This window comes from Trachinotus anak, unplaced genomic scaffold, assembly GCF_046630095.1.
Source record: "Trachinotus anak isolate AG129_WGS33_773 ecotype Australia unplaced genomic scaffold, CSIRO_AGI_Tana_v1 ptg000009l, whole genome shotgun sequence".
Taxonomy (NCBI): Eukaryota; Metazoa; Chordata; class Actinopteri; order Carangiformes; family Carangidae; genus Trachinotus; species Trachinotus anak.
Window position 1 is genome coordinate 22,679,823 of NW_027273860.1, and position 21,826 is coordinate 22,701,648.

The following is a 21,826-nucleotide window of genomic DNA, read 5'->3' on the forward strand; positions in this document are numbered from 1 at the left end:
GTCTTTAAAACTGCAGTAAAAGATCTTTCATCATGCCATGAACAATTTTATAGGGTGTTTTTTTTTTTTCTTTTTAGTCTCCCATGATAATGACACACTGTTTTAGAGGACTTTCTGAATTGATACTGATTAGTTCATAAGTTAGTTTCAACCTTCAAAAATGCATGTAGCTTAAACCTCAAAAGCTGTAAGACACTGTATGTTTACTATGAACAATATCATCATATTTTTTCCATCATTTTCCTCCCCAGGCTGCCTTTCAACAAGCACTCGCTAAGTGGCTGCCACTCGTCCCACGATAACCTGTCACAGGCATCCATGGCCTCCGACCTCCTTGGTGGAGATGACATAGACATCAATGCCCAACATACCAAGATTGCAGAAAGACACTCCAACAGTAGCACAGACATCCAAGGTATACATGTTTACTTTTAGCATAGTAACTGCTGCTACTATCTACCACTATCTGTCTGTCTGTCTGAACCAACTAAGGACTAAATATTAGATGCTTGTGTCAGGCCTTCCTGCATTGCAACAAAAAAAGCTGGTTTCTATAGCTATCATGTGCATTATTTACCAAACTTACTGGGTGAATTTTATTGTAAAACAGACAGAGATCACACATACTACATTTCCCCATTCCTCAGTAGTCCAAAAGGTTGTAGAGCTAGGTACAATACAAGACATTAATTTCAAGGCTCATTTGGGTTATTTGAGGTGGGGTTGTGTGAGGTAATCATGCATAGTCAGTGTGTTACGGAAGCTGAGTTGTGATGGGGTCAGCAGAAAAAACGTGTTTTAGACACTTTTTAAAGACATCCACCGAAACAATCCAATATACATTTAAATATACACTTCATTTAGAATATTTTCAGTGCATTGTCTTCCCGTCAAAACAGCAGTTTCCTTTGGTACTGCATGTTTTACAACCGCTTACCGTTTTCCGTATACCGCACTGTACAACCTACCGTATTCCTACACACAATCACACCTACGGGGCTCACTGTATTACGCTGCCACCAAAGGTCAGCTGAGTGAATCAGAAAGAGCTAAACTTCACTTGTATTGATGCTCGTTCTGCTTCTGTGCTGGTACTCCCGGCTGCCTCTTTAAACTAGCAGTGCTTTGTTCTGAGGCCCTGTTTAGACCTGGTATGAACGTCCATCCTGAGTGATCCGATCTCAAGTGGACAGCTCTAAGTACAGATGTGAAAGCACCCAGGACTCATTCAGGAAGTATTTGAGACATTTGGAGGTTCACTCTCTTACTTGCTCTCTCTCTCACTCACACTCACACATACACACAAGCCATTTTAAAGCTAGGTGTAAACAGAGGTACTTAGAGCTTGTGATCGTATCACTGAAGACGCATGTTAATACCAGGTCTGAACAGGGCCTGAATCTACTGCGCGTAACATGACTACCTCACACAACCCTAGATCAAGTACCCAGTTGCATCTTTACAACACATGATGGAGATGTTATTTATTGCTTTCAATGCTCAATTTTATTTTTATCCAGCAACTCGGATTCAGGCTCCGTTTCGTCCCTGGGCCACAGCCAGCCAGGGTGGAGGGATGTGCAGCGACTCAGAAAGTGCTGGAGGGAGCAGTGAATCCCGGTCCATGGACTCGCCCACTGCAAGCCCTGGTAGGACCATGGACATACAATGTGCCTAAATTAATTTCATATTTCTTGAAGCTTTAAATTGAATTTAGCTTTTTTTACAAGACAGATTGTTCTTAATGAACAACACTAAGCAAGATAAAGCATGGTGTACAGCAGAAGAGTTGTGTGACTGGCATTGAAGCTCACACTGGTCTGCACACTGGTCTCAATGTGCATGTGTTCTCAAAATAAGAAATTGTTGTAACACCAGGATAAAAGCAAACAAAAACAAAACATGCATGCTTAATGTTTTTAGGTTGTGTTAATGGTCAGGTTGCTTATTTATTGAATAAGAGCTGTCCAAGTGTCCCCAACAGATCATTGGCTCCAATTCTTACTTGTTCCACTATTTTAGCATCTCTGCAAACACTATGTTGTAATAGTTTCCAACAAAATTGATAAGGTATTTGTGTTACTTAACAGCTAATTTACAGTGGGACAGCTATCTAACAACTTGATGTGTTCTTTTGATCTTCTGCATGAATCTGTGCATGATGTCGCACTTTCAGTTAAGGAAATCAAAACACATTTACCTCTCTGAAGCTTTTATGCTTATTATGTAGCCAAATCACCAGATTTTCCACACTTGTTGTACAACACCTAGCTTTAATATTAGTTGGGTCTTGCTTATGTCATTGATAAAGCAACAGCACATTGCAAATGATAGACAGGAGGGGCATTCCTCAGTGCCGATTGTCTTAAATGTCCCTGGGGCCTCCACCCATTTTTTTTCCTATAAACTTGATGTTCACCCAACTTTGTTGGCATGTTATCTGAGAATCCAGGTGCCTCTTCGTTTAACATTATGCAATTGTATCAGTTGACAATGTACACAAAGTGGAAGATTTGGTGGTTGGGTTTCTTTCAGTGTTTTCTCTGTTGCTGTGCAACAGTACATGTGTCACAGTGCAATGTTCTTGTACAGATCTTCCCTTTGGTATGTGTTCCCCTAAACCAGCTTTTACAGTCCTTTTGCTGATTACACAATTGATAGTCACAGATGTCTATGGCAAACTATGGGCATGTTATGAACATACTTTATGGTCTGACTGAAAATTTTAAACTTTTGCACAGTGCCCTGTTTCCTTCTTTCTTGAACTAATGTCTATATAACATTTTATTAATCAACGTGTGTCCTTGGCTGGGTGGGGATGTTAGTTTGCTAGTCAACTATTCGAGTAAATCAAGATGTTGAAGGGTAGTTTGGCATTTCCAATTGTAAAAGCTAAGTATCTACAATGTAGTCCCCACCACCAATCCTCACCCAAAGTGTAAACAGTGCAGGACTTTATCCCTGATGAGACACTAAAGGGTGAGCTTCCTGATTGGCTCATCAGAAAGTCAACAACATAATTAAAATTAGGTTATTGAAAATCATTAATCAGTCAATGGACTTGTGAATCACCAAACAATCCATTACGGAATTTTCTTGTTTATCAACGACATGAAGTCAACCACACCTTTTCATCGCTGCGTTAAATTCAGAAAGTTGTCCTAGTCAGGGCTCAGTACTTCTCATTGCCACCACTGTAATGTAGAAAACAGGGAGCAGAAAAAGAAAGTACTGACTTGAAGCGACTGTGGAGATGTGGACTCACTGGTGTGTCATGGCTTACTGTTCAGGAGACTTCAAGAGGAGATTACCCAGAACCCCCTCCACTGGCACCATGTCTTCTGCTGATGACCTGGATGAGAGAGAGCCTCCCTCACCCTCTGATAACGGTGAGTCAAACTGAATGCTCACAAATGTTACACCATGCATTTACCCTTTTTTCTCATGTTTTCGACATGTCTTGTCTGTTAGTTCTCAAGTTATCCTTATATTTATGTTACATACATCAAACCTGTTCCAGTAGTATTACCCTATTTAGTTCTTGAAACTATGAGATTGTCATTTGCATTTTGTGTGCTACCACCCCTTTATTTTGTCTGTTAATATGTATAATCTCTTTTCTGTTTGAGAATTATCTTATTATTCTCAGTGGGATTCAAGGGTTTTCTTACGGTATATAAAGGGCAGGAAAATGACTTCCAATGCCCTCTCCCCTTTCACTCTGCAGGTTTAAGTGAAATTGTAATAGAGACAGCTAGCTCTCCAGGTCCCTTTAGAAACACCCAGATGTCCAAGGCAGCTCAAACCCACAAGCTGAGGAAGCTCAGAGCACCCTCCAAGTGTCGAGAGTGTGATGGCCTGGTGGTGTTTCATGGAGCAGAGTGTGAGGAGGTAACCTTGGTTTTTTCTTTCTTTTTATTTTTTAGAATGAATAGAACCAACAATGATCCTCTCTTTGGACCTTTTATTAAATGTAGTGGGTCCAAACTCAAGTTCAGGATGAACTTTGCCAAAGTCTCACAATGGTTTCTTTATCACTCATGGCATGCAAAAAATCATCAAAACAGCTGAATAAAGGGGAGAGTTGAATTTGGCCACAAGCTCTCCACAGAGACCAAATCCACCAACTGTTCTCAGTTGGGGGAAGGGGCAGTGGAAACTGAAGACCTTTGTACGTCTTCCAAGGAGTCTCTCCATTGACCCTGTGCGCCCACCCCACTGTTAATTACAAACAGTGAACAAGACAATGAACAAAACAATAACAAAAGGGTTACTGGAAAAAAAAAAAGTAATGTAATACTAGTGTCAAGAGCATAATCTCATTAACATAACTCTGCACTGTATTGGAATCTTTCCATGTCATTGGTTCAGTGGGTTACAAGTCATGCAGCTTCCTTTGTTTGTTTTTCATCTTCATTCATTGGATATTAAGTTGCTTTGTGAGGACATATATTTCCAAATTTCAAACCCTGAATCAGTTGGATTTGATGCTTTGAATGGATTGAGATTTTCATCCATTTTATTTTTCTCTCTTTGAGCTGTTTGTTGAAACTTTTGTTTGAGTGACTGAGATAAATGTTAACTTGTGTGTAGTGTTCATTGGCCTGCCACAAGAAGTGTCTGGAATCCCTGGCCATCCAGTGTGGCCATAAGAAACTCCAGGGAAGGCTTCACCTCTTTGGCATTGACTTCACACAAGCAGCGAAGAATAGTCAGGACAGCATCCCCTTCATCATACGGAAGTGTACATCAGAAATCGAAAACAGAGCACTCAACATGAAGGTATTTTTAAGCAGATATGAAGGATAAAATTTCTATTGTCAGATCAATAGAGGGTTTCATGGGTGGCCTCTACCTCACACCAGTTGTATTGTTCATGACAATGATACTCTATCTTTTCAGTTAAGAGGATGTTGCTTCTTCAAGTGTTTTCTCTTTGCCTTTACTTAAGAGGATCCAGTTCCTATGACTTAAAATATAAAATGCAGTAGTTATGTTGGTAGAGGTTGCTGGTGTTATAAGTCATAATGTTTTCTAGGAAGTCTCAACATGACTTCAGGTGTGGACACTAGGAAGAGTAGCTGATGCTTTGCTTTGAAAAAGAAATATAATTCACTTGAAGTTATTTTGTGTAATTCTGTAACTCACAGACTTAAACTTAAAGTCTGGAAACGCTTTCTGTAAATGCATATACAGTGCAATATTTCTTACTCAGTTAATATATGGCAGCTGTGATCACCCAGTGTCACCATGGTGAGCTGGAAAATTGCATCTAATTTTCCTGTGTTGAATACATTTTGTTTTTGTGTTGGGTAGGGTATCTACCGTGTGAATGGTGCCAAGTCTCGGGTGGAGAAGTTGTGCCAGGCATTTGAGAATGGCAAGGATCTGGTGGAACTGTCCGACCTTTATCCTCATGACATTAGCAACGTACTCAAACTCTACCTGAGACAGGTGGGCTGCTTTTGAAAACTTATCCTTAATGTAATAAACTGCAAAGGTGGCCACCCAAATAAGGACATGAGATGGTTAAAATTGACTCTGCTGAACAAAACCACTGCAGTGGTGTTTAGTTGTCTGTGTTTATTTTTAGCATATATTTCCCACCTCTCATCCCCTTATTCCTATTTCTGTATTTGCTTTTATATTTTTGTTGTTTCTCTTTAACATGAACTTCCTTGTTTCATTTGTTTTACTTGTTCTTGTTTCCTCCATGCTTTCCCTGGCAGCTTCCAGAGCCACTCATCCTGTTCCGCTTCTATAACGACTTTATCGGTTTGGCCAAGGAAAGCCAGGGTGTCATTGTGGAGGAACTGGAGGCATTACGTCTCATTCCCACCCCAGTGAACCCGGCCCAGGTCAGCGTGGAGCTCAACCGGGTCCTCTTTAAGATCAAGGACCTGCTGAGGCAGCTGCCACCAGCAAATTACAGGACACTGCAGTTTCTAATAGAGCATCTGCACCGGTGTGCCTCAATCACATAACCCATTACACACATTTCTGCTGAGTGTATTATTTAACTGTTCCTACATCTAAAATGGTCATTTTACAAGCAAGGATGACATAAGTAATAATTTGCTAATTGATTAGTCTTCGTCTACTCTTCCTTCTGCCCCAGGGTCACAGAGCGGTCAGAGGAGAATAAGATGACAGCCAGCAACCTGGGTATCATCTTTGGCCCAACACTGATCAAGCCAAGGCAGGCGGATGCTGAAGTTTCCCTTTCCTCTTTGGTGGATTACCCCTATCAAGCACTGATTGTGGAACTCCTGATTAGACACTATCAAATGGTCTTTGACACCCCCCTCAGTCCCCTAAGTGGCACCTCTCCTACAGAGGTTGATGTTCAAACCAGCCCTGACACCCGGCTTACCCACCAGGAGAAGGAACAGCAGCTGAGCAGGCATTCTAAGTCGCTGGGAGACATTAAGGAGGTAGTTAGTTCTCATGCTAAAAATTAGATCTGCACATACATATACTTATTTAACATAAAATGGTGCATTGACCCATTGTTGTCTGCCCTTGTCTATTGAACCATGCAGCAAACCTCCAAAGTGTATAAAAGGCATTCCTCCATAATTCCTTCTTCCCACTTACTGGCTGAGGTTCAGGAGACTACACCAAACTTCGATGGAAGTGACTTTGAATCTGGTCAGTGTTGTTACATAACTAGATGACAAACATTATTATACAACAGGCATTATTATTATTCAGACAATATTTCTGCAAATTAAATTTTTCTTTGAGATCTCTTATTATCTATGAATTTCTGAAGTCCACATAATTTTACTTCATATGTTAATGTCTAATCTATTTTGAATTTCTCTGTTTAAAGCTGATGAAGTAGATTCAAAGAACCTCAATGGGGTTTTATCATCAGGTGTCTCTGAAGTCCTGAAACCTGGTGAGAGGGGGCTCTGTCGTTCACAGCATGTCACAGTCACCAGGGTTCAGCTTCGACACCCTCGCAACAAACTTTCCTCCCGGCCAGTCAGCATGCCAGCTGAACGGATCCTCAGCCGAGGCCAAGTTGACGAGAATAACACCTGGAACAGCACTGACCAAGACATCAGGAAAGGAGGCAACTGTGACCAGTCCATCGAAGAGGTGGACGAAACTGAGAATACAAAATTGCAAGTGGCCACACATTACCGTAGCACATTTATTGACACCCAGACATTACGCAGAACTTGGGACAAACAGTACAAGCAAGATGTTGCTTCTAGGTCTGTCAGAATTGTGGCCAGTTCATCCACAGAGAATTCAGCAGTGGATTCCAGCAACTTATCAGCTTCTGTGCCATCAACCCTTTCCCTTGGAACTACTGGGAGCATTATTAGTACCATCTACCCCAACAGACCTTACACCGTTGCAGTGCGACCCAGCAGGACTTTAAGAAGAGAGGACAATGTAACAAAGTACAGCCCCATCACAACAGCTTTTAGGGCACCCAGGACTCTCCAGCCTCCCCCTGGAACCTTCTACAAGCCCCCGTCAGGGACCAGAGCTAAAGCACTGCAGGACTGCACATTAGCTAACAGTGCTGAGGAAGAAGATGAGGAGGAAGATGAGGATGAGGAGGAGGTATTGGGGATTGAGATAGAAGTGTCTGTAGATGAGCCTCTTGAGGAGGTCATTGAGGCAGAGCAGGTGGCAATGTCTCAGTCTCTGAGTTCTAGTCCTGAGGAACTGGGCCAAAATCAGGCCAAACCGCTGTACCAGAGACTAAGGCCCAGACGCCTCCAAGAGGTCGAACATCGAGAGGCTCACTTTGTGTGATCTCAGAGAGTGATGGGCTGTCAGAGGTCTAAGAAACGGTGCTTGAATGTGAAAACTGTGTGCCATAATCTGTTAGGGAAAGAATAGGAAACATCTGTATTGACTCTGCAAAGACAATTTCCAGATTTACTATGATTGTGGTCACTGTGTAAAGAATTAAATGTACCTTTGGTCCTCAAAAGACAAACAGGATGCACTTAAAATGCTTTATATTTTTAACATGATTCACCAATATTTCATTTTCCAATCACTTCCTCAGTACACTCTGGCACCTGGTCAGAATATTTATAATTTTTTTGAAACTGTGCAATTTTATTTGAATATTCTGTGTAAACGCTCACTATTTTTGTATGTTTATATACTAAAAGCTATGTTTGAATAGTTACAATAGTACATGTAGCCATGACTTTGAAAAATAGTTTGGTGTACCTTCCTGATATCAATACTCTTCCACATATCTCTGAGTCATTTTACCTACTGTGAGTCAGAATGTTTGAAACTGTTATATTTAGGGTATAATTATTCATTTTTCTCATAACTTGTGTATAAAGCAATATAATGATCCTCCTTACATGCTGTACTGAATATTTGTATTGGCATTTGCTAGTGTTATGAAGCTCCAGTTGCAAAGGGTTGTACATCCACTTGTCTTTGTACATCTGAACTTGTATGGTGCCAACTCAAACTTTTCCGAAAGCTTTTAGAAATGCCATAGCATTATCTTTCTTATTTCAATATAACATCTACATTTTTTAATAGCCAAAGCGTTTTCATTTTCATTTTTTTAATTGTAGTAGTTTTATCATTAACCCTAAATCTTACAGGTTCTTTGTAAGTAATAGGAAACACATCATTTATTTAAATGGTAGCTGTTTTTCATGGTAATGTACAAGGTTGACAATGTCAGAAAGTTCAGTGTAAAAAAAAACAAAAACAGGTACATGAAAACAAACACCCTTTTGTAACTTATTAAAATATATCTGACAACTTCCAACCATGTTTTTTTTGTTTTGTTTTGTTTTCCAAGTGAAGTTTCAACTTCTTTATTGAACTAAGAATTATTTCCATTATTATCAGTAGTTATGCAATATTGAGCTCTTCTTTAGCAAGAAAAGCTTGATCCTTGATGGGCTTGATGAGCTTGATGTTATACAGTAGCCAAACAGTATGATGACCTTTGACTAGATTGTTCAGTTGAAATTAAAATTGGGATATTTTTCAAACTGTGGTAAGGGATGAGGGCCAGGTGGCTTGGTCATGTAGGCCTCTACAAATGAATGAGAGGGATTACCTATCAGTCCACAGTGCTCTTCTGAGGTAAGTGCTACACTTTATTCTTTGAAATGTAGTCATAGTACATCTGATTAGTGATGTAGCAACCAAAATGCATAATAACTAACCTAGATTAAACTGAAATTTGCACAGGAATGTGACCATGAATAGTAGTAACCAGAGAGAGATTTGTAGACTGTGTGAAGGTCTATAATTGTTAAGTTAACCATATGAAGTGTTGAGCTCAAGGATTCAAAGAACCTCAATGGGATTTTACTGTCAGGTGTCTCTGAAGTCCTAAAAACCTGGTGAGAGAGGACTCTTGTTCTCAGCAGGTCACAGTCACCAGGGTCGAGTTTGACACCCTTGCAACAAACTCACCTCCTGGCCAGCCAGCTGAAAGGATCCTCTGCTGAGGCCAAAGTTGACGTGAATAACACCCAGAACAGCACTGACCAACATAGTCCATCAAAGAGGTGGACAAAACTAAGAATACAAAATTGCAAGTGGCAACACATTACCGTAGTACATTTATTGACCACCAGACACAATGTGCAGAACTTGGGACGAACAGTACAAGCAAGATGTTGCTTCTAGGTCTCTTTGGAGCACTTTTAGGACCATCTACCCAAACAGACCTTATACTGATTTTATGAAGCTTGTAACCAAGTACATCATAATGAGTTTTAGGGCTCCAAGGACTCTCCAGCCTCCCCGGGAACCTTCTACAAGCCTCCATCAGAGAGAAAAACTAAAGCGCTGCAGAGCTGTGCTGAGAAACAAGATGAGAATTTGAGATTGAGATAGGAATGTCTGTAGATGAGCCTCTTGAGGAGGTGATTGAGGCTGAACAGGTGGCCATGTCTCAATCTTAGTTCTAGCTCTGAGGAACTCAGCTGAAACCAGGGAAAACCAGTGTACCAGAGACTAAGGCCCAGACGCTTTCAAGAGGTCGAACACTGAGAGACTCACTTTGTGTCAGTGGCAGTGCTTGTCCAGTTAAAGCTAAAAATAGGCATCAATTAGATATATACTGAAGTGAAAAGCGATATCTCTCCTTAGAATATGACATTGAGACAATTATATCTGCTGCATGTCTTGAACTGGGGAAATTTTTAAGATTTTAAGAAACTGAAAATCACACTTTTGCACTGATGTACTACACAAACATAAGACTGAATGTAACTGTAAAAACCCATTTGACATTTTCTGTCCTCTGAAAACATACCGTCTTCCAGTCTCTCACAGAGAAAATGTTTCTCCTCTGTCAAAGACTCCACTTTCCCCTCCAGAATAAAGAACTTCTCCTTCAGCATCTCACTGTTTTGTTTGTTTGCTTTGTGAAGAATGATGTTGGCAACTGGAGCCTCTTCTAAATGACAAATCAAAGGAAAACATATTATATGATGAGGAAATATTTGAACTGTGTCAGAAGTGCAAATGTTATATGCAGACCCTACTATAAATGTGTTAATTTGTCACCAATAAAATAATTTCAGAAAACTACACTGTTATGGCCTATTAACAGTTAAAAATTGCAGGAAGTGTGTGTGTCTGAAAGTTTAATTCACATGTTTTTATTGATTGAAAGAAACCTGGCAACTTTTACCCATGGGAGGGACTACTCTGCTGCCTTCTGTAGTAGTTTTGCGGCTGAACTTTAGGTGGTAACGCAATCGGAAAGAGTACAATGAGTTGGAGCCTCGGTCTCCTGTATGTATCTGTATAGTAATCTTTACAAATGCATCTTTAAAAAAACATTAATCTAATTTTGTGGTGTTTTGTATATATTTTGATGTCTTTTTTTTTTAAATCTTTGTATCACTGCTCTATAGTGGGCCACAGCCCTTCCGATGAGCCAGGCTTGACCTCTGTGACCTCTGTGTTTTGAAATTGTTGAACAGAAGAAATCTTAAATAAGCATCTTTTATTTATATATTAGGTAATAAACAGATGCACCAGGTCATCTGGTACAGTGGCATCCTGGTTGCAGATGGCTAGAAGTTTAAATAAATGGCTTTGCCCCATTGTGGTAATTAACCCATGAATTTAAAGTATTAATTAATACTAGTTAAGTATTAATAAATGCACATTAGTGCACCAGAATCAGAATCAGAATCAGAATTGGTTTTATTGCCAAGTATGTTTCCACATACAAGGAATTTGTGCTGATGATTGGTGCAATTGGGGATCAGGGGGATATTGTATGATATTGTCACCAGTATTGTAAAGTGTTACTGATACACCTTGTTTCTAATTTATCAAGCCATGGTAGCTTCAGTAGCAAAAAGAGTGGGGAGAATAGCCAAGAGGTAGACATTATTTCTCTTTTAGACATCTGTTAAAAGAAAGATGTTGATAAATTCTGGGAGAGGGGATGTTGTTCTAACTAGGCTGAGACTGGGGCACTGTGGTTTAGCCAGCTATTTGAAAGTCATGGGCAAACATCTGGATGGTCTATGTCAGTGTGAAAATTTGGACACAGCAAGGGCACGTTGTATTCTCTTGTAACAGATTAAAAAATGAAAGGAAAGTTATTCATCAAGTCGCCGGATTTGGGTCTCTCTTCTTTCTCTTTCTAATCTTTGTTTCCAACTGAAACGGAATTTAAACATATTGGTAGAGCGGTATTAAAATTTCTTGACTCAACTGGCCTGTATTTGAAAATATAGGATAAATAGCTACTCCTTGTCTGTGGAGGGCAGCATGCCTGAAATTCAGAAGAAGAAGAAGAAGAAGAAGAAGAAGAAGAAGAAGAAGAAGAAGAAGAAGAAGAAGATGTGCAAGATCTGATGCAAGTTTGGGAAGTTTGAGACAGAATATTGTTACCGGAGTAGCGCAGCTTCCTTCAGGAATACGTAGGTTATGTGCGCAGTGAGCGAGAGAAAGAGAGAGCGGTGACGATACACACCCCCGGCGGTAAGGCCGGCGACCGGAGCAGAGAGTTAGCTGGTTAGCAGTGTAGCTGTGAACGTAGCGGTACAATGTATGTGCACTTCAGGCTGTTTGGCAGTAAAGAAATGCTACGACTCCCTTAAGACCGAAGTTCCCGCGTCTCCCCAGTGCTTCCCAACTACAATCCAGACGATGAGCCAGGAAGAGTTAACAACACTGACACAGGAAAATGCAGGATTCTGCATTGTTACTTTAATGTGTTGTTGTCAGTTAATGGTAAATATTTTGTGGATTATTATAGAATTGAATTTTAGATATTTTTCCTCTACTGCAAATTTGATATGTTCGTGTCAGTTCAGAAGAATAATCTAAGTTTATCTATAAAAGTCACTGTTGCAAAGTTTAGTGTTGAAACAACAGGCATTTGAAAACAAAATATGTCTGACAACTTCCAACCACAATGATTTGTATTTTTTATTTTTCAAATGTTTAAAACTTGCAACAACTTTGTTGAACAAAGAAGAATTATTCCAATTATTATCAGTAGTTATGCAATACTGAGCTCTTGTTTAGCAAGAAAAGCTTCATCCAGGTTATACAGTAACCAAACAGTATGATGACCCATAAATTGTTCAGTTGTAATTAAAATTGGGATATTTAGTGGTAAGATTAAGTGGTAGGATTATGCAGTGTAATGACGTCCAGGTGGTTAGGTAATGTAGACCTCTACAAATGGATGAGAGGCGTTAGCAGTCTCTGAACACTGAGAAAGGAGATTAAATCAATCTGCTTAACTATTCACAAGGTCTGGAAACAAGCTGTGCAACAAGGAGCACTTGGTAGAATATGCAGTGTTATGGTTTATTTACAGGGTATCAGTCTACAGTGTTCTTCTGAAGTAAGTGATATGCTATGCTACACTTCATGCTTTGAAATATAGTCATATTATGTCTAATTAGTGATGTAGCAACAAAAATGCATAATAGTTGTAAGTGACCTAGATTAAAGTGAAATTTGTGATTTGCACAAGTAATTTGCAATGTTCATTTCTTTTAGGAGGCAAATTTAACCATGAATAGCAGTAACTGGATAATATTTATAGACTGTGGGAAGGTCTTTAATTGCTATGCTAACCATGTGAAGTGTAGAGCTCATTGACCTCATTGCAGAGCTATTGCTAGCATTCACATTGAGCACTCATTGGATTAATGGATGGACAGCTCTATGATGTATGAACATGCATATGTTCATCCACAAAAATTTAGGTTTACAAATATAACTGTTGTTTAAGTTGCTAATATTTTTGCAATGCATAAGGAGGCTTCATTTGGATCTTAGTGGTACTGTGTGATGGTTGAATACAGGTGTGTTGGCTGGTGCCAGCCCCCGTTGGGGTGAAAAGGAGGAGCCATGGGGGCAGGAAGACAGGTCAAACTTCTGCTGTGGAAGAATTGGACCATCCGTAGGAGGCAGAGGGTAAATTCCTACCATTTTCATTGTTGCAGAATTTGCGAATTTGTTGGAAAAAAAGTTAGATTTCATGAAAATATCTCAACCCTGCATGTTCATAAAGCTAATCAGGAGACTTGGTCATAACATAACTTTCAGCTGAGTAATCCTGGTGTGACTTGTGTTATACGTAGAGTATATCACTTAGTATTGTATTTATTATATGTATTGTGAGTTTATCGAACAGTTTTTTCATAGTATAAAATAGTAAAATTTCGTTTTGTAGGTCCTCAACCTAGAGTTTATTTTATTTTCTCAGTATAATATTTGATGGGCCGTTTGACTTGTATATGTAGTAGCAGCCTAATGACTTATTACAGCTCAGTTGCCAGGACTGCCACACATGTGTGAGACTTATTATTTTGCCATTTTTCTGTGTGTATGGTCAAGAAGTTCATTTTTTTCTTTCTTTTCATACGTAAAACACTTTGGTTAACATCCATTCATATATTAGAATAAATGACTCGCTCACTTCTATCAAAGGCCCTGTTCAGACCTGGTATTAACATCCGTCCTGAGTGATCCGATCACAAGTGGACAACTCTAAGTACAGGTATGAATGCACCTAGGATGCATTCAGGACACATTTGAGATCTGATCACTCAGACCACATTCGGTGGTGGTCTTGGTCACATGTGGCCACATTCTTTAGCAGTGTGAACACAAATGTGTCCTGGTCACATTGAAGGACCTCCTACTCTGCTGACATCCTCTGCCGCAGCCTAATTAGTGACGCCACAGTTTCATAATGAACCGAAAATATCTTGCCATTTCTAATGGATAAAACCTTATTTCACTACTCAACCCCTCGCACCGCTCACTCTCTCGCTCGCTCTCTCACTCACTCACATAGACATGTACATACACAGAAGCATATTGACTATGGACCTAGCTGTTTGATTGGCTAAAAACAACAACGCTTACCTGTTTATTTGCATATGAAGCGGGGAAATGAGATCCGATCACAAGGGGTCACTCGGGACGCATGTGGAGACGCATTTTAAAGCCAGGTCTGAACAGAGCCAAAGTTCACATTGTTCATTTTTAGAAAGTTTATGTTATACTCTTCCACCAGGTGCGGTTCTTTATGGAGATCATGTGGCCTGTTATGCTGTTCATGGGACTGGTGTGGCTAAGAAGGGTGAATCCACTCTACCGTCAACATGAATGTAAGCAACAACTCTGTCCTCAAGAGTACTTTCCTCTGCGGTCCATGGCATCCTGTTGATAGATGTTGATAAATGAACTGAAAGTAAACAGTGTCTCGTCTCCCTCAGGCCACTTCCCCAACAAGGCCATGCCCTCCACAGGAGTCCTGCCATGGATCCAGGGTATCTTCTGTAATGCCAACAACCCTTGTTTCCAGCACCCCACCCGTGGTGAATCTCCTGGCCTTGTGTCCAACTACAACAACTCCATGTGAGCATCACGCCAGGCTGGCAGAGGGAGGCGGATCTCAGCCAGAGATGTTGAATTCCAATGAAATATTTGATCTGAGATGAGAGGCAGACTTGTGTAATGGAGTCAAAGAAAATATGTTCAAAAGCCTCTGGATTATGTTTTATTTGTTTTGAAGCCTTGATGTGTGCATGCATTCATATGTGAATGTTTATGCCATCAATCTGTAAACAAGACTGTGTGATCTGCATGTGATCTGTTACTCCCCTCGTTTGTCAGATTGGCTCAGTTCTACTCAGATGCCCAGGAGCTTCTCTTTAGCGATCCTGAGTTTCTACAGCTGGGTCGTCTCTGGAGGGAACTGAATTCCATGACTAACTTCATGGATATCCTGCGCACCCATCCTCAGCAGGTCTCAGGTCAGTGCTCTAGGCTTTCATCAACATAGTACAAAAACATCACTGTCTGCAGAAGCAAACCCAAGGTCAGTGGTTTGGATGGTGGTTTCAGTGGAATAGATGTGATTGGAGGAATTGTTTAAAAATGTGTTTTTGATATTTTGTAGTGAGGTGAGGGCTTTCAGTTTTAAACCACGCTTTTAAACAACAATACTGTGTAGAACTGCAAGCTATCCTTTGTTCTCTGCTCTTGGAGAGTGTAATGAGTTTGGTTCCTAAATGTATTGCTGTTATATTTTGTAGTCATGATTTTTTCTAAAACACATGCAGATTTAATAGAACTTGGAAACACAACCAGCAAGTAAACAAACCAGGCAGCAGGACACATTTTTGTTACTTTTTGTTGCACACTGATAGATAAAAGCTCAGAGCCATCATATGGATGAAAACCATGTCACAGTCTACATCATACCATACACCTCTTTTACCCATCAGCCTGTGTATCTATACAGTGTAACAGGATTATGTCAAATGGATTTAAGGAAGGTCTGTAACTTAAGCTGCTTAGTTTCACCACTAGTGTGTTGTTTATTTGGTAGGAGAGCAATACACTTGTCCCCCATCTGCACTTCTGGTCTCTCCCCATGACAGAACATAGAAATAGCGATCCCATATCATGGGACACCATGCTAACAATCCACTGTCCATGTCAACATATGTACATCTATACTGTATATACAGTATGTTTCCCTGCTGGCAAAATAAAACTTTTATGATGGGAGTGGAACAAGGCTGATTGCATTCCAGCCTGTGAATGATTACATCTGGCCGCTCTCTGTGCTCCCACTCTGATGGTGAAATATGTAGATGGACTAAGAGAGCCAACAGAGATATGGATCCACATTCCACACAAGTTCCCATGAGCCCTGAGAAAGAAAAATGAATCATGTGGAGGACTAGGTTATGTAACTGATGAATTTGACTCATCATGAATGGTCATATTAGACAGAAAATGTTTGAATGGATTTTATGTTCATTATTTCAAGGCCCCTGATTATGAACAAGTGCAGCTATGTGTAAGTGCTAATAATGTAACCAAAAAAGAGACCTGCTGCCTCCTGCAGCAGTGTGTTATCTTATCTTCATGTACACCTTGGATGCCCAACTTGCACATTCAAGTGCATGTTGGTTGTACAAAAGAATCACTGAAGTAATGAACCATCTGTTTTGACAGTTGTGTGTTGCTTTACCGAGATACTACCCCCAAGGACTCTTCGTGTCAGCGGTCAGTGCCTCATAAACTTTCAGGCAGTGTGAGTAACCTCACCACAAAAACAAGTGGTTACATTAAAGCTGACACAGTAGAACTTTGAAAGTTTTCTGTGAGAATTGAAAGAGCTACTTGTCTGATGCTGCTGCTGATAATAAATATGTTTAGAAACCCAATAATATAATATGCAGTATAGCCAGTGACTGAATGTTGCATTTCGCCTTCTTGGTTTTTCTTGCATGCTTTTAGTAAAAAAACCTTTTCATGTCTATTTATACATTCTTTTCTCTGGACTTCTGAAGTCAGTATTTTCCTTTTCCACTCCCTTTCTTGATTTCATGTTCTATACACTTAAGATTCCAGAATAAACTTTATCCATGCACAGACAAGCCACTTGAAACAATCATACAGTGAGACAGTTGGAGCATCTTCATCCCATGTTCCTGTCCTTTTAAATGCTGCAGATTTGTAACAACTTGCCCAAAATATGAGCCACTAAGTATCCAGATCAAAAGGAGCTTTAATAAATGTGTGTTGGTCGACAGTATATAATCATTAAAACCCAGCAGCATATGAATGATAATTAAAGAGCAGTCACATGCATTTATATTTACTTGCCTCTGTTCTCTATTAGGCCGAGGAGTAAAAGTGGAGACAATCCTGAAGGATGATGAAACTCTGACATCATTCCTGCTAAGAGACGTTCCTCTGACAGAGTCTGTGGTGAAGCAGTTAGTCAAAGCTCTAATCAGGCCTGAACAGGTACACACACACACACACACACACACACACTAGTACACATGCATAACACACATCTACATGATGGGGCTGGATAGCAGAGGGTACTTACTGTAGCATCAATAAATCAGTACCTCATTATTTCTCAGACTTCTGTGCTAGAAACACAACCAATGTAGAGACTGGTTGTCACCATCTGCCAGTATTGACCCTACCTTTTTCCCTTGCGTGGTACCAGAGCTGTCACACTGGAAATGTTGACAACAACAGTATATAGTTATCTGGTTCAGTGGTTTTAATGATTCTGGCTGAATAAACAGTCACACAGCTAAACAAATTAACATTCACAGGATCATGTGTAAAGTGTCTTCAGAGGTCATGTTAAATGGAAACTCAAGTAATTTGCAGGTGTGACTGTGGATGTGATTGGCTGAAGCCAGTATAGCAGATGGATGAAAGGATGGGTTACTTAACATTTCAAACAGGCTGGCCAACCCAAAGGATGGCATCTAACAACACTATTACTGGATTATAGTAGAGTCATAGATTTAATTGTAAATACATGGATTTGCCCTTTTTTTGCCCATAAAGCTGCACTCAGTACTCCTGATGACAAAGTGGAAACATTTTGATTTATTTAAAATCAAATCTTTGCTGTTTCCCTCTACACTATGGTCAGTAGTATCCTGTTTGCTTTAATTATCCTTGAGATGTAGGCCATCTGACCAAACTGAGTAACTGGACAAGAAGGGTCCTGGTCAGGGAGGTGACCAAGAACCCAACTGTCAGAGCTTCAGAAGTTGTCTGCAGAGATGGTAAACCTGCTGGAGGGATGACCATCTCAGCAGTTCTCCATCAATCAGGCCATGGCTAGACAGAAGCCACTTTGAGCAGCAGGGAAAGGGAGACTGGAAAGGATGAAGGCAGTGAAATACAAACAAAACCTGTTCAATACACAGCCAGAGTGGCAGTTCACCTTTCAGCATGACAATAACCTTAAATATACAGCCAAGAAAACACTGAGGCTTCCCCAAGAAGACTTGAAGCTGTAACTGTTGCCAAAGAGGCTTCTACTGCAATCCTTGAGTTGAAGTGCTTTGGAAGTTTCTGTGGAAAAAAGAGGAACTTCTTACTGTACCTGCAAGCCTAGATTAAAGACTGTATTTAAAGGTTTAAGTGTCCCTAACCTATATTTTCTGTCCACTTTTTTTCCAGTTTGCCTTTGGGGTCCCAGACTTGCATTTAAAAGATATTGCCTGCAGCCTAAACCTGCTGGAGCGTTTCTTTATTTTCCCCAGCCGCCGAGGACTCTATGCTGTCCACAATGCCATGTGTATCCTTACTCCACAACGGCTGCAGATCATTGAGGACAAATTCTATGCCAATGTTGACTTTTTCAAGCTCCTCCGTCTGGTCAGTGCTTGTTTATCCTGGGATTTAGGAGGCTGATAACGATGTTAGCGTTCTCTGAGTAATATCTGCCCAATCAGTATCTGTCCATTCTGTCATAATTAAGCTCTCAGCCCTGTCTTCACATTTCACACACTGTTCATAAGCTGCATAAGCCATCCATTGAAGTCTGACAGTATAAAGCTTATAGATGCACCATTATAAATTTGTGATATGCATAAATTTTGGAGTTTGGGCTCAGATGACATCTGGATCAAAACAAGAAGCTGACGAAGGCCTATTGTCTGACATACAGCATGTTTTAAGTCAGGAGACCCAATGGAAAAACAGCTGTTAGTATTTTTACAAGAGCTATGATTCATAGGGTGGGACAAATATTTCTAAGAGAACTAATACAACTACATCATTATCCATTCAGGTCTTTATTTGTGAGAAACACAAATTTGTATATAACAGATAGCCATTAAAGATAGGTTTGAGGAGACAGTATTTTTACATTTCAAAAAAGGTGGAATATTCAATAGTGTTAATATCACCCAGTGTTGTAGAGAAAAAAATGATATCTAAAGTGGTTATAAATATATCATTATAATCATACACAACCATGATCTGTTACTACAAACAAAAAAAATACTGGTAAACAATATGTAAAAATGATGAAAAAACATGTATTACTGGTGTTTGATTATAAGCTGATTTTTTTTGTGCAATTTTAGACTAAATTAGTTTGAATGAGTTATTTATTACTTCCTAGGTACAGCAACCACACTGTTGCAAACATAATAAAATTACCTCCAAAATTTGCTCCAACTCTGCCAATCTACTTCTTCAAATAGATAGGAGTGAGAACTTGTGAAACAGCCATAAGTATGTAGCGGAGCAGACACACTTGGCATCTTTCTGTAATTAGCTTAGTGAGGACACACTCTTCTCTTTAGTAACCGCGTGGGCATTGAGAGTAAACATGGGTAACAGTCAGACAGACGATTGGCTCCTCTGCCTCATCTTCATGCAGGCCAAATCACATGTGACTGTGCCAAATATATTTAGTTGTCTGTCTGTGCTGTAGCAGGAAAAAACTTCCTCCCTCTCACACATACTGGGATAGGAAGAAATTTCAAAGAGGAAGGATATCTCCTCTGACAGTTCTGTGTCTTGGCCTCATGCTGCTTCCTGAACCTTTAGCCTATTGTGTTGTGAGCTGGCTGGAAGATCCTTGGGCAAAACCAGCAGAGTGCTCAGCAGATATAAAGGGAACAGTATTTTCAGGTTTTCTCTTTGGTCCACTAAAACATGTCTGTAACTGCACAATTTATCCCTATATTAATTTTCTGGATGAGGAGACTGTCATTTCAGTCTTGAAAGTGCTTCATGGCACAAAACAGGACCAAAAAACAAGAGAGGACCTAATAATGAGTATACTGTTTATTAGAATACTTACAACTTTATCGTGTTACTTGGTCAGGCTGCAATAGTTTGGGGTTAGGTATTAGTCATGGGCTGAGAAAGTTATGCTGGAGAGAGTATCAGCTTCTAAGTATTCTTTGTGTCAGGAAGAAATTGTGTTTATAGGAAGTGTGGTGTAAACGTTGAGAAACAAAATATAGCATTTTGACAGTTCAGAGATGACATTTTGATGAAAGTAAATGTTAAAATAATGTATTTGTGTTTTTCCTTAGCTTCCTCTTGTTCTGGACAATCACTCTGAGGGCATTGACATTCACTTCTGGGTACGGGTTGTCTCTGCCGCCTCAGACAAACTGCGACAGGTAAGGCGCAGCCCTTGCAGCCAGCTCCATTTAAAAGTTCACAACCTGCTATTTTTAGTCATCAGGAAACAGTTGCTTCCTCTTGACTTAGTTTTTACGCAAACACAGACAGTGGGGGAACATCATTTAGTGCGTATGAGGAAGGCTAAATCCAGAACAGACCCATTTAGCCTCAAACAGATACATCATAATTTTCAGACCATCACAATGGAAACAGCACTAAGACTGCAGGAACAGCTGAAGCCTCCAGACATAAGGGTTAATAAAAAAAAAACACTGGTTGTGACTGAATCATCTGTTTATATGTCTGTGTATCTTTCTCTCTGTGTGCCCATTACTTAGTTTGAATTACCCACGTCAATGCAACCATAACTTCCCTTTGATGTTTTGTAATTTAGTGTGAGATGTTGTATTTGCGTGATTGTGTAGGTATAATTTGTGTTGTACTTAATTTAGTGTACATGGATGTGTGGAAATACTGTTCTGTTTGTTGTGGAGGTTTCCATGGGATATTTAGTATAGCTGACATCCTGTTGGCAAGACACTTAGCTTTGTCTCGACAATGTGAACCACTCAGTCATTCCCCACCATTATACAGTATAAAATCAGATGTTCCCTTAGAAGATAACAAGGTCAAAGGGAAACCTGAATTGTTGCTATTTCATTTTTTTTAAGGTAGCAAGGCATTGCTGTCCTGTCAAAACCATGTACCTAGAAAGTGGCAACTTCTCTTGAAGACCAGTCTTGTTTTCAGCTCTGTGACCATGCATTTTTCAAAATCCAGATTTGGAGATACATTATTTTCCATACAACAGAAATAGATAGATAAACTGACTCTTGTGAAAACTTACAAAAAGGCTTGTAGTGACTACAAAAATCCCCCCAAAAGGCTTAGCATCAGGATGAGCCTATCTTTGCATATTTCAAATTTCTTAACATAAAGTTCCTTCACCTGGTGATGAGGTAGTTAATCACTCAATTTTTTTTACAACGTTCCCATCTTCTCTGTTCATAGTTAAGGCCTGTTTTCCTTTGGTTATCTCTCCACAGTTGCTCCAGAGGAATAGCTCTAAGGAGCTTCTCCAGGTTATGACTCCTCTCTTCCAGAACAATCTCTCTTTCAGGCAGGTGATGGCTGCTGCCTCCCGCCTGGTATGTGGCTACACTGAGGGGGCTTTCTCCCGAGTCACATCCTTTAATTGGTATGAAGACAATAACTACAAAGCCTTCCTGGGAATCAGCAGCGGCAGGGCACAGGCCCACTACACACATAACAACAGCACCAGTGAGTAGACCATATACAAGTATGGCAGATGTCTGAAGCTCTGTCTTAAGCTCTCAATAATATAGTATGTATTATAAAGCTTTTCTGGAGTAAAGGTTTATAA

General features: G+C 40.0%; 2 protein-coding genes across 6 annotated transcripts in view; both read left to right on the forward strand.

Annotated features, from left to right (window-relative positions):
• The window catches only part of arhgap29a (Rho GTPase activating protein 29a), a 34,647-nt gene extending 25,874 nt beyond the window's left edge, over positions 1–8,773 (forward strand). For both annotated transcript variants that reach the window (XM_071485874.1, XM_071485875.1), the window contains 10 exons: positions 252–415; positions 1,521–1,649; positions 3,291–3,389; positions 3,728–3,891; positions 4,594–4,782; positions 5,317–5,454; positions 5,730–5,965; positions 6,119–6,434; positions 6,543–6,651; positions 6,836–8,773. In XM_071485874.1, the coding sequence (XP_071341975.1) occupies positions 252–415; positions 1,521–1,649; positions 3,291–3,389; positions 3,728–3,891; positions 4,594–4,782; positions 5,317–5,454; positions 5,730–5,965; positions 6,119–6,434; positions 6,543–6,651; positions 6,836–7,779 (2,488 nt within the window). In that variant the 3' untranslated portion in view covers positions 7,780–8,773. The remainder of the gene's footprint in view (positions 1–251; positions 416–1,520; positions 1,650–3,290; positions 3,390–3,727; positions 3,892–4,593; positions 4,783–5,316; positions 5,455–5,729; positions 5,966–6,118; positions 6,435–6,542; positions 6,652–6,835) is intronic.
• A 3,063-nt stretch (positions 8,774–11,836) lies between these two features.
• The window catches only part of LOC139625685 (retinal-specific phospholipid-transporting ATPase ABCA4-like), a 56,790-nt gene continuing 46,800 nt past the window's right edge, over positions 11,837–21,826 (forward strand). For 3 of the 4 annotated variants that reach the window (XR_011691971.1, XM_071485876.1, XM_071485878.1), the window contains exons 1-9: positions 11,837–12,222; positions 13,311–13,422; positions 14,531–14,624; positions 14,733–14,874; positions 15,133–15,272; positions 17,156–17,283; positions 18,475–18,672; positions 20,349–20,438; positions 21,489–21,723. Coding sequence is in view for 3 of the 4 variants with exons in the window: in XM_071485876.1 (XP_071341977.1) it covers positions 13,357–13,422; positions 14,531–14,624; positions 14,733–14,874; positions 15,133–15,272; positions 17,156–17,283; positions 18,475–18,672; positions 20,349–20,438; positions 21,489–21,723 (1,093 nt within the window). In the remaining variant the exon portion in view is untranslated. The other variant, XM_071485877.1, reaches the window with a different exon arrangement.